The 11,054-nt window shown below is 30.9% G+C and overlaps 1 protein-coding gene across 1 annotated transcript; it reads right to left on the bottom strand.

The window, feature by feature from the left end:
• Positions 1 to 810: 810 nt before the first annotated feature.
• Positions 811 to 10,261, bottom strand: LOC141829665 (MADS-box protein SOC1-like). Its single transcript, XM_074717189.1, has 8 exons — positions 10,235 to 10,261; positions 9,931 to 10,151; positions 5,558 to 5,642; positions 1,674 to 1,735; positions 1,476 to 1,575; positions 1,350 to 1,391; positions 1,235 to 1,276; positions 811 to 1,130 (listed from the first exon to the last, which is right to left on the bottom strand). The coding sequence occupies exons 2-8, from the start codon at positions 10,110 to 10,112 to the stop codon at positions 990 to 992; spliced, it is 654 nt and encodes a 217-aa protein (XP_074573290.1). The 5' UTR covers positions 10,113 to 10,151; positions 10,235 to 10,261; the 3' UTR covers positions 811 to 989.
• Between the last annotated feature and the right edge of the window lie 793 nt (positions 10,262 to 11,054).

Raw genomic sequence — 11,054 nt, 5'->3', positions numbered from 1 at the left:
ATTGAGCACTCGATTGGAAGTGAGTCCAATTGATTGGATGTTATTTTAATGGAATTGTCGTCGTCAAAGAGTTCAAAATTTATCCATGTTTTTTTTTTAAATTTTGAGTTCTATATGATCATCAAATATTTTTAATCAAAAGTATTTAATTGTAATAAATCATTTTTAGTTGTGATTAATTGACTACTCACTCAATTGATTGGTTTGAGTCGTAATTACTGTAAAAGGTGTTAAATTAAATGCATTCTTTAGTAAATTATCTATTTTTACTCACATATTATCTATAATCTTTTAAGAAAATCACTTTCTACCTATGACCTTTTGGATTTTTTTTCCTTGATAAGGTTTGAGTTTTACTAACAAAAATATTGATATGGTTTTAAAAAAATTCCTGTTCTAAGATATGAAAACCTCAACTCTAATATTACCTATTAAAAGATGATAAGTATTTTTTTGTTTACCTTACACCAGGTATCCAAATTGTAGACTAATTTTAGAGTGATCGATCGAGCCCCACTAAAATTTTCCATTCGCTATCAGGATAAATCAAATAGCCATTTCGATTGTAGTGGTAGTTACGTTGTGCTAACAGGCAATTGATATAACATAATATATATCAATTAACCATTGGCTGAGTTAGCCGCCTATGCAAGGCTTTGAGAGTTCATCTATGAATTCTATTTCCTAACAAAACTAACGAGAAGGGGTTTTCAAGTGGATTCACATAAAATCCTCCTTAACAGGTACAATCCAATTTCAGCTTAATCTCAATCATTCACAAGCAAACAGTCAAAATTAAATGAACCTGATTGAGTGGCTGCACAAATGATTGTCAGTCACATTGTTCCGAGTGAAGGGCTCTTCATTTTGGTAAAAAGAAGATACTTCTACAAACCCTTATCAGAGAACTGCGTTGTGCTACTTATTCTAGAGAAACAATCATAAATATATATATACTGCCTTGTATGTTTCTAAACAGTACTTGGCGATCAGATTTGTATGGCACTGGTTCTGTTTCCTCTTCCGGGACAGCCAATGCAAAGCTCTGTTTCTACTTCGTTTTGTTGAGTGGCTGTGCCATATGGAACTTCCTTTGAAATAGCAAATGGTAGCTCTACTTGTAGCTTGCACTGAAACACATCAAGAAAATCCAAAAAAAAAAAAAGTACTTAATGGCTCGAGATGTCTAATTTTTGAAGGATTATGTGCCAAAAGTGGAATCACAATTGGATACCTGCTCACGCAGTAATTCATGCTGCTCCTTTAGGTGGCTCTCCTAATTCAAATTAGAAAAATATACTAAGTCATTAAGTAAATTAACAAAATTGTGTTATTTTGATTTGATCTACCTTCTCCTGAAGCTGTACAATCTGCTGCTCTAGTAATTGATACTGGAAAACAAAGCATATAGAATATATAACTAGCTTAGTAACGAATCTATATATATAGTCCAAGTTAATTTTGCAAGATCTTGCCTTTCTTGCTCTGATGCTTCGCAGGCTGTTTTCTAGCTTGGTCTCCAATTCAAGGAGTTCCTCCAGAGAATGTGATTCCAGATTTTCACCTAACATATTCCTGTGGCATGTAGATAATCTCAAATTTTCGTCCGAAAGTATTGCAATTCTTGAAAGCTAAAAGGGGGATGTGACTACTATATATCACTGTCAACAGACCGTTGAGAGGTTTCAAGATGTCCAATCTTCTCCAACAAATTTGCCACTTCATGCCTACAAGACTTCAGGAAGGACAGATAGATTTTAGAATCCAACATGTAAGTATTTATGGAATGCAAAACTAACTTTTTCACTAAAATCTAGGTGACATTTAACTTGGGGAACCATATTACAAGTGAAAACCGCATGAAGGATTCTTCAGTTCTGCCACAAACTAAATGTTCAAGAGGAATTGAAGAAGTGCCAGTTTCCTGTCTAAACTCATTGGCCTTGACAGCTAGTCTCCAGGTGCAGCTTCTTGCTTGAGGGCAAATTCGAGATGACTGATACATATGCTACTATATGCGAGAACAATGTTTGGGTGATTAAACTATTGGTCCTTTAACTAGATGATTGATTGAGGACAAATTCGAGATGATTGATTGAACTATTGGTGCTTTCAAGTAGTATCAATTCCAAAGAGTGATAAAAAGTGATGTTAAAGCGCTCTTCAACTGCAACAAGTGATACAGAGACGCTTGTGACCTCTACACATATGCAACAATAACAACACATTTTCTCGATTCTCTTCTAAACTTTTATGCGTATTTGATTCTATTAAAGCTTTTATATAATTTTTTTTAACAAATGTAAACCGAAAAACAGTTAGAACATTTAATTATTCATTTAGTTTGTCGTATGTTTCTTATTATCAATAGCCCAAACTCTTTCAAAGAGGTACTAATCACATGATTTCTGAAAAGATTTCGATGTCCAATTTAATTGGATATTAAAATTGATCACTTTAGAAAGGCACACTATCATAGTTTTAATTCTCACTCTTTGTCAATTGACATGAGCAAAATATATGATTTCACTTGTGGACTGAAATTAAAATTAATCAAGTTAGCATGAATATAATTACTTATATCACTCATATCAACATATATAGTATCATTTACGCATGCAATATGAGCCCTTGTCTTTGTCTCGTATGAATCTGATCAAATAGTTGGTGAGAAGGGAGAATATATACAAAAATATTGATGGGTGGTGGAGCTCAAGATAAGCTAGCTCCAATATGAGACAATATAGTATCATGACAGTGCCAATATGAGATGCACGGAAAGACTTACATTAGTCATTTTAAGCAATATTGACAACATTCAACTGAGCTCCTAAAATCAATAGTGGAGGCAATTTGCCATTGAGGTTAAGACTCGATTGCCATACATTAGAGAGCAACCTCAAGGGCGTGAGAATTATATTCTAATAGAGCATTAAAAGGTATACTATTCATGTATATTTATACTATGATCTAACAACCTAGTTCAACATGTACGTATCTTAACCGTTATGTAGTCCTACAATTTATTTGTGAGTGCCCACTAGGCTTCTATTGCAATCAGAGATCTTGAATGATGACAATAAGCATATTAATTTCCTATATTTTATTTCTCGACAACTACAAAAATTTGAGTATCTAAATGAACACTTTATTTGAATAGAAAGATGCTTAGGAATTATTGATAGAGGCAAGATGAGCAAAATCTCACCGCAAATCAAAGGGAGACAATTGCAAGACTAAGGCTTGAGAAGGCCAAGGAGACTTTTCCCTTATTTATTAAGGTTTGAAAGAGGCTGCATTCGACAAGGCTGTTAGTGCCATCAACTACAAACAAGCTTGAGATATTCTACAAATTTCATATAAAAAATGAGAAGGTAAAAATGGTTTTCCTCTAATTTTTGAGAGAAGAACTTGATGTACAAATGTGTTAGTCATTATAAATCAACCAAGGAGAAATGATGAAAAAGTTAAAGCCCTACAATTTTTGGATCTCAAATTTGACAATATTGTGGTTTAAGATGACAATGGATACTTATTTAATCGGGAACCTAAACAAAATAAGTTAAGTTTGAGTACCCATTTTGATAAGTCAAATTTAGATGCCAATATATCAGCTGTTTGCAAGGTATTTATGGGTAGTTAGATGAGTTTAGATACCCATGGTGTACACAAAACAGTTTTTCTTGGTGTGATTCCATCAAATAGAACCATATTCCAAGGATTTGCAGCAGTTGTTCTTCCTTTGTCAAGCTTGCATGGTTCTCTATTATTTGGGTTCGAACATTATTAAAAAATATCTTGAAATGATAGTAGAAATTTCCCCTTACATTCATAAAAGTCCACAACGAACTTATGGAGCTACAGATTAGCTAGGAGAAGGCAAGCTTATATTCACTAATTAAGGAGATTACTTAGCTATATATGATTATTTGTCTTACAATGCACTCTAAAGTTTGTACTTATTCTACTAAGCAAATAATATTATCAGTGAGTTTTCTTGGCAATGAATCTTTTTTTTTCCCAAAATATATAAAAAAATATTTAAGTAATTTGAATAGTAATATAACTTTGTATAAAGTTTAATAGAATGACAAGATCTCTATAGTGATCCTAAATAGTTAGGACAAATGTGACAATCATGATGCATAAATGGTAGCTCATTAGGTTCTATATATTCCATCTCATTAGTTTTGTATGCATACTTTTTTAACCTTTGAAAACTTAAGAATTTAAATGGTGAAAATTAGAAAATTTAATTCTTAAATTGTTCGGACAATTAATACATGAGATCCTAACTCCCCTTTTATACATTGATGATACATCTTATTCTTTATAATAAAATTAAATAGATTTAACTAAAAATAAAATTGACTCATTCAAAAATCAATAAAGAACTCTATGCTATAATAAGAATTCATTGAATCCCTCAAGGTGGTAAATTAAAATTTTTTATTCTCAACTTGGATACAATACTTTACGAGTATCTAATTAGATACTCCTTTGTCTAGGTTTGGGTTTTGTTTTTGATTTTCTATGTTTTTTTTTAGATTTTAGTTTTGGATTTTAATTTTTGGATTCTGATTCTATGTTTTAATTTCTAGTTTTTCATTTCTTAGTTTAGGGCTTTGGTTTCTGTTTTGATTTCTTGATTTCGATTTTGTGTTCTAGGTTCTGAATTCTAGTTTCTATTTTGGGTTCACGATTTCATGTTTTGTTTTTATTTTGGATTCTATTTCCATTTTAGATTCTGATTTAAGATTTAAAAAATAATAATTCAGACAACTAATGTATGAAATTCTAAGATTCTAACACCTTTTATATATGACTTATTTTTCCTAATAATTTTTTTAATAAAACTAAATAGATTTATTTAAAAACTAAATTTACATATTCAAAAATTAATAAAGAACTAAGTTATTATATTTTTCATATCCTTTTTAAAAATATAATAAGTTTATTGAATATTTCAACTTTTAAATTTTAGAAAAACTTTATTATAATTTAAGCTATATATTATCACCCACACAAAAAGTAAAAAAAAATCATAAAAAATCTGTTTTTTCTTAATCTATAGGAAACTTTTAATGTTTGTTACCATTTTGTTGAATCACGCATGTAAGAATTTCAATAAAATTCAATCAATCCAACTCAAATTACACCCCTAATCAACTGCATCTTATTTTAATAAGAAACTAATTAAACAATTGTATAACTAGATAAAAAACTAAAGAATATATTACAAATATAATTTTATAATAAGAATAATTCAATTGATTTTTATAAAATTGTATGCATAAAATTTAAAAAATGAAAATTTTATTATATAAGTGATTCAATTTTCTAGTTCAAAAATCATAGTTCTGCATGCTCATTTTTGTTCAATTAAATATTTTTAGTGCATAGTTAAGGCATTATTATAAAAGCTAAAACTTGGGGAAGAAAATAAAATTTTGACATATCTATCTATTATAAATGAGCTAATATTTTATCAAATTTAATATATATACTGCGCAAATATAAACTCAAAATGTAAGTTTATAGTTGAAAATTTGCAAACCTTATTATCATGTTCTATGGCATTGTTGCTAGTTGAAGTACTTTGTTTTACATGTGCCATATAACGCTCAATTGTATCTTCCATGCTGCAAATTGAACAAACAACAAAATCATAAATATATATATATATAGATTGCTATGAGTCAAGATATTTAAAATAGTTGACGAAGATGAGATTAAGAACAAATAAAGAGGACAACAAATGCAACTTAAAGAAGATGAGTGTGCAAAAATAAATAAAGAAGAAACTAGTAGCAAGATACTAAAAAAATAGAAAAACGATTATTTCTATTGGAGATATACAGGTAGTGCCTAGAAAGGAGAAGAGTTTGTAGATAATAGTGTATTACTTTGGTGGATGAGGCATGTGAAGCAATAAATGTTACATTCAAATCAATATTAGAAATAAAGATTTTAAACTTAGTAGAATAAAAATAGAATATAAAATTTAAACTTAATAATAACTAATAGTAGACGTAGCAAGATAATTATTAAGGTAAGAAATGATGAATTACCAATAACTGAGGATTCTAAATATCTAAACTCATTTTATAAAAGGAAATGGTTAATAGAGATGTTTTAAATAGGATACAAGGAGAATGATTAAAATGGAGTTTTTTGTGATTGTAAGTTATCTCTTAAACTTAAAGAAAGTCTTATAAAAAATGATTAAACTTGATATATAATTATATGAAATTGAATGCTAGACTATGAAATAACCATATAAATAAAAGATTAGAGTTATAGAGATAAGGATGCCAAAATTGATGTGCGGATTAGAGGTGCAAATGAATCAAATCGAGTCGAATAATATAAAAATATTGATATTTGAGTTCGAGTTCAAAAAATAAATGTGATATTCAAATTCAATTCAAAGCTTGAAAAATATAAATAATTCTGACTCGAGCTAGGTTCAAAATAAAATTTGAGCTCAAATTTGATTCAAATTTTTCCAACCTTGATTCCAACAGAATCAAACTATGGTTCAAAATGACTTAAATTTGAATTCAGCTTGAATTATTTGAACCTTAATTTAAGAATATTTAAATTAAAATTTTATAAAAATAATTATAGTTCGATTTGAGTTTAGCTCACGAGCAGCTCATGAACAATTAAATAAAATATTATTGGTTCGAATTCGACTAAAAAAAATTATTGAATATGTTTGAGTTCTGCTCAAATTCAATAATTTTGAATATGAATCAATTATTTTTCTAGCTAGCTTGAAAAGCTCGCGAACATTCTCAATTCGTTTGAACCCCTAGTCAAAATTATATTAATTAAGAAAAAATTTTGAAAGACACATTTAAATTAGTAAAAACACGTACTTAATTAGGCATCCAATTAGGGATGATAATTTCCTCTGAATCCGATGAAGGATTAGATATACGACCCAAATGGAGGAGAATATGGAGGGATTTTTTTGATCTGATTAAATAATCGAATAATCAGGTATAAAAACTTTCAAATTTGTGTATAGAGACAGATCTGGTAGAATCCTACTTATACCCTACTAAATACTTGATTATATATATATATATATATGTATATATATATATGTATATATATATATAATTTGGAACCCGCAATACCTGATTAAAGAAGAAAGATTTCCTTTCCCAAATCCTAAACAAAATCGAAAACCCAAAACCCACAAACATGAATTTGATAATTTTTATCTTTAATCTTTTTTCTTATTATTTTCTTAAGAATTTGGTGAATATCTATAGTTTCATCAAAATCATTCAAAATTGAAAAAATAATACATTTTTTGGTGGTAATAGGATATATTTGGATGGGATATGGATATTTGATCTTTAGATGGATATGAGGATGAGGATGAAAGTTAAATACTCGATGAGGATAGAGATAGGGATATACCCATTGAGTATGGAGATGAGGATAAGAATAGATATAATAAATGGGGATGAAGACCGAGGATATGGAATCCAATTCAAATCCAACCCTTGTCATTTCTACGTCCAAATCCGACCCATTGGGGATGGAGATGGTGATGTCAGATCATGTCAAATATACAGGAAAAGGAAAATCAAAGAAAACTTAATTAGTAATGATAAAATAAGATAAAATCGAATCCAATAACGTAGAGAGAATCCATATAATTAATCTCATTTAGTGGGATTAAAGCGTTGGTTGATGATATCAATATTCCATTTTGAGAGAGAGTATCAGAGTTATTAGGGTAATGAATATTAGAGTACTTAAATATTTAAAGCTATAAGTTATATCTGTTGTTGTGGGTTCAACTTTCTACTTAATTTATTCATTTTTATTAGAAGCATTAAAATACTTAAACCTTATTTTAAAAACACAATAAAAAAGAAAATTTATTGATGGTTAAAGATATATACGAAGATGTTAAAAATATAAACGAGGAAAGTTTTGGCATAAACGATTGCATGGTCCTAGAATATGATGAATTTCCTAATAACTTTGGTGTTCAAAGTAATTAAGAATATATACTTTTCTCGCAATCAAAACATAATTGATTGCATAATTAAAGTAATCCAGAGAACTTTGAGGAGTTAAGTTATAATTTGAGAATTTTCAATTAACAGAATATTACAAAAATGCTAGATTGCATGAATAACTATATTGTGTATTTCATGTAAAAAGATGTGGTAACAAGTCTCCATTTTTGGTGGGAGGTGATCTTTGGAATTAGAACATTTGTTCACCACTTTCAATGAATTTACCAACCTAATATAAATAAGGTATGCATGATATATGTTGCAGAATGCAACATATAATAATTCATATGTTCCAACTGATGAACTCTATGTAAAAGAAATTTTCATGTTGGCTATATCTGCAATACATAAAATATGACCTGTGCTTCTTCTTTTTTAATTTATCTAAATAGTTTAATTAAATCAATATTAAATTGAACATGACTTTTGTCACTTCACAATTGCTTAATTATGAATTTAAGACATAAATTATATATAGTAACCTAGCTATCTACATAATTCTTATGTTTGTCATAAGTAATATGACCTTTCTCACTACATAAGCTTATACAAAGCATTTGAAAACAAGTGAAACTTGATTAACGTATGACAGTTGGTGCATGGTTGCTCAATTTTTAATTAGGCAAATTCTGTTTGAGTTAGATATTTTCATCGTTGTTGCAAATTCAATTTTTTTACTGATCAAATTTAGTTAGCTTCTTGATCCTTTTGCTAAACTTTCCTCTTTTCGTCATCCATCTAGCTATATATGATCTATGTAAATTAAATCTTACATCATTAATTAACTAGCAATAATGACTTGCACCAAGTCCTTCAATTAATAAAGATTTTCACTGGAAGTAATTGATGATAAAGTTATAAGTAGCTCGCAGAAGTTCAGCATTATAGCTAACTATATGAAGAATTAAAGTTAAGCTACTTTGAGTAATTCGTTATTGGATGTATCAAAAGCTAGCTAAGGTAGTATATTATGTTGTAATATAATTAAATTGAAGTTTATGTCACTAAACAAGGTCCTTTGTAATTAAAGAACCAAATATGATCCTTTTCCTTATGAGATCATGATCAGATTAAAGAGATTATAAATAAAATAAAATGTTAGACGGTGAGAACAAAATTTCAAGTACAGAATAAATAACCTGAATATGGTTTTATAATTTCCTGTCTATAGGGTTGAATGACTGTTTACACTAGTTTAACGTAACGCTATACTCAAGTCAACAAGTACGTAAGAAAACATTTGTCATGTGAGCTAGACAATCACTAGTGGCCAAGCGGAACGAAACGTACAATTCAAAAATCAAAAAGGGCTCATCATCAAATTATGTCGAGCTATACAAAACCACTAGCTACTATTGTTCCCGTTAGAGATTTATTTCCAGCTGTGTATCCATACGGCGTGACGTGACTGCACGCATCGTCTAGCTCGATCTCTTGGGTTGTACAGGTAAAACAACTACACCTACTTATGCCTATCGCAGGAAAAAAGAAGAAGTCTGTACGTTGGCCAAAATCCAACCAGTATGATCGATATTAAAAGAAATTAAGGAGAGCATTTAATTTATTCACTACTTCCGGATGAAGCCAAGCCATTTTCATGAAAAAAAAAGTAAAACTTCACTGTATTCATCGAACTGGTAGCTAGGCTGTGGAGAGGGGGCAAAAAAAAGCAAACAAACAAAAAAAACTAGGCAATCAGTCCCTTAAGAGGAAAATAATTAAAAACCACGACAAAATTAGTAAGTGGACGGCCAAACGAAGAAATCTCAACGCCGAGCTAGGTAGCCATAGATCATAAAACAAATTAAGGAAATAGGTATTAATGCACAAGAGCGAGCAAGAAAGAAACTTATGCTGGATCGAGAGAGAGAGGAGGGCCGACCTGGAGGTGGCGAATTCATAGAGCTTCCCACTGGCAGAAAAGATGATGAGACCGATCTCGGCATCGCAGAGCACGGACAGCTCAAAGGCCTTCTTCAGCAGGCCTCTGCGGCGCTTGGAAAAGGTCACCTGGCGGCTCGCCGGGTTCTCTATCCTCCTCATCTGCGTCTTCCCCCTCACCATGTCCCGGAGCGCCGGCCGATCGAATGCTATCGCGAGCAGCTGCAAAAAAATCAGCGAGAAAGGCTCCGATCAACAAGGAGTAGGGATCGGAAGAAGGAGATGAGGAATTGAATCGAGGTTACCAGATATGGGATCCAGAAAAGAGTGGAGGAGGGCGACTTCTTGAGACCCGGCGACGACTCCAAGCCACACAGCCACCGATTCGGCTATTTGCCCATAAAAAGACATTTAGAAGAAACGCGAAATGGCGGAATTTTTTTTTTTAAAAAAAAATATATAAATTTGAGTTGAAACTCGAAGTAGGAAAAAAAAATTTAAAAAGCGTAAATCGATAAAAAAAAATAATAATAAATAATAATAAAATAAAGGAGGTGGATATTTTGGCGCTTCCTTTAAAAATGTCGATGTGACATATGTGTAAATTAAAGGTGGTTTTGGACCAGTGGTGGGGCCGCGTTGTTGGGGCACAAGCAGCCACCTCGTACAGCAACAGTAATGATTCGCAAGGGCGAGTCCGTACGGTCCGACGTGGACGGAAACACGTGCCCGTGTCTCACGTGGACGCTTCTGTTCCCTCCGGGCCCCATTACACGGTTCACGAATTGAAGGCAAGAAATTTCTTTTGTTTGTACACAACTAGTAACTGTTATTGTTATGGAATTAAAATCTAAAAATTTTCAGATTCGAAATCTTTTTTCGGTTTTTTAATTATTAAGAAGATAGATTATATATATATATTTTTAAAGAATTTAAATTAGCACGAGGATAGGATAGGTCATAGGATAGGGATAGGCATGCAAGAAGGCATTGGCGAACATGCTCATGGTTTCTGTGCAACTGCAGTACGATGCGAAATAAAGAAGGGCTTGCATTAAGGTGCACATAAAATCATGGTAAAGTGCAGTGAAGAATAAGAATCCCATGTATTATATAATTAATTAT

This window comes from Curcuma longa, chromosome 5 (genome assembly GCF_044706935.1).
Source record: "Curcuma longa cultivar G26 ecotype Majalengka, Jawa Barat chromosome 5, ITB_CL_G26_1.1, whole genome shotgun sequence".
In the NCBI taxonomy this organism is placed as follows: domain Eukaryota; kingdom Viridiplantae; phylum Streptophyta; class Magnoliopsida; order Zingiberales; family Zingiberaceae; genus Curcuma; species Curcuma longa.
The sequence above is the reverse complement of the archived record's forward strand: the minus strand, read 5'-3'. Positions and strand labels throughout refer to the sequence as shown.

Coding starts and splice junctions, on each gene's coding strand:
- LOC141829665 (XM_074717189.1), bottom strand. CDS start 10,112: ATGGTGAGGGGGAAGACGCAGATGAGGAGGATAGAGAACCCGGCGAGC. Junction 1,736..5,557: donor CCATAGAACATGATAATAAG/GTTTGCAAATTT, acceptor TCCTTCCTGAAG/TCTTGTAGGCATGAAGTGGC. Junction 1,576..1,673: donor CATCTTGAAACCTCTCAACG/GTCTGTTGACAG, acceptor TACATGCCACAG/GAATATGTTAGGTGAAAATC.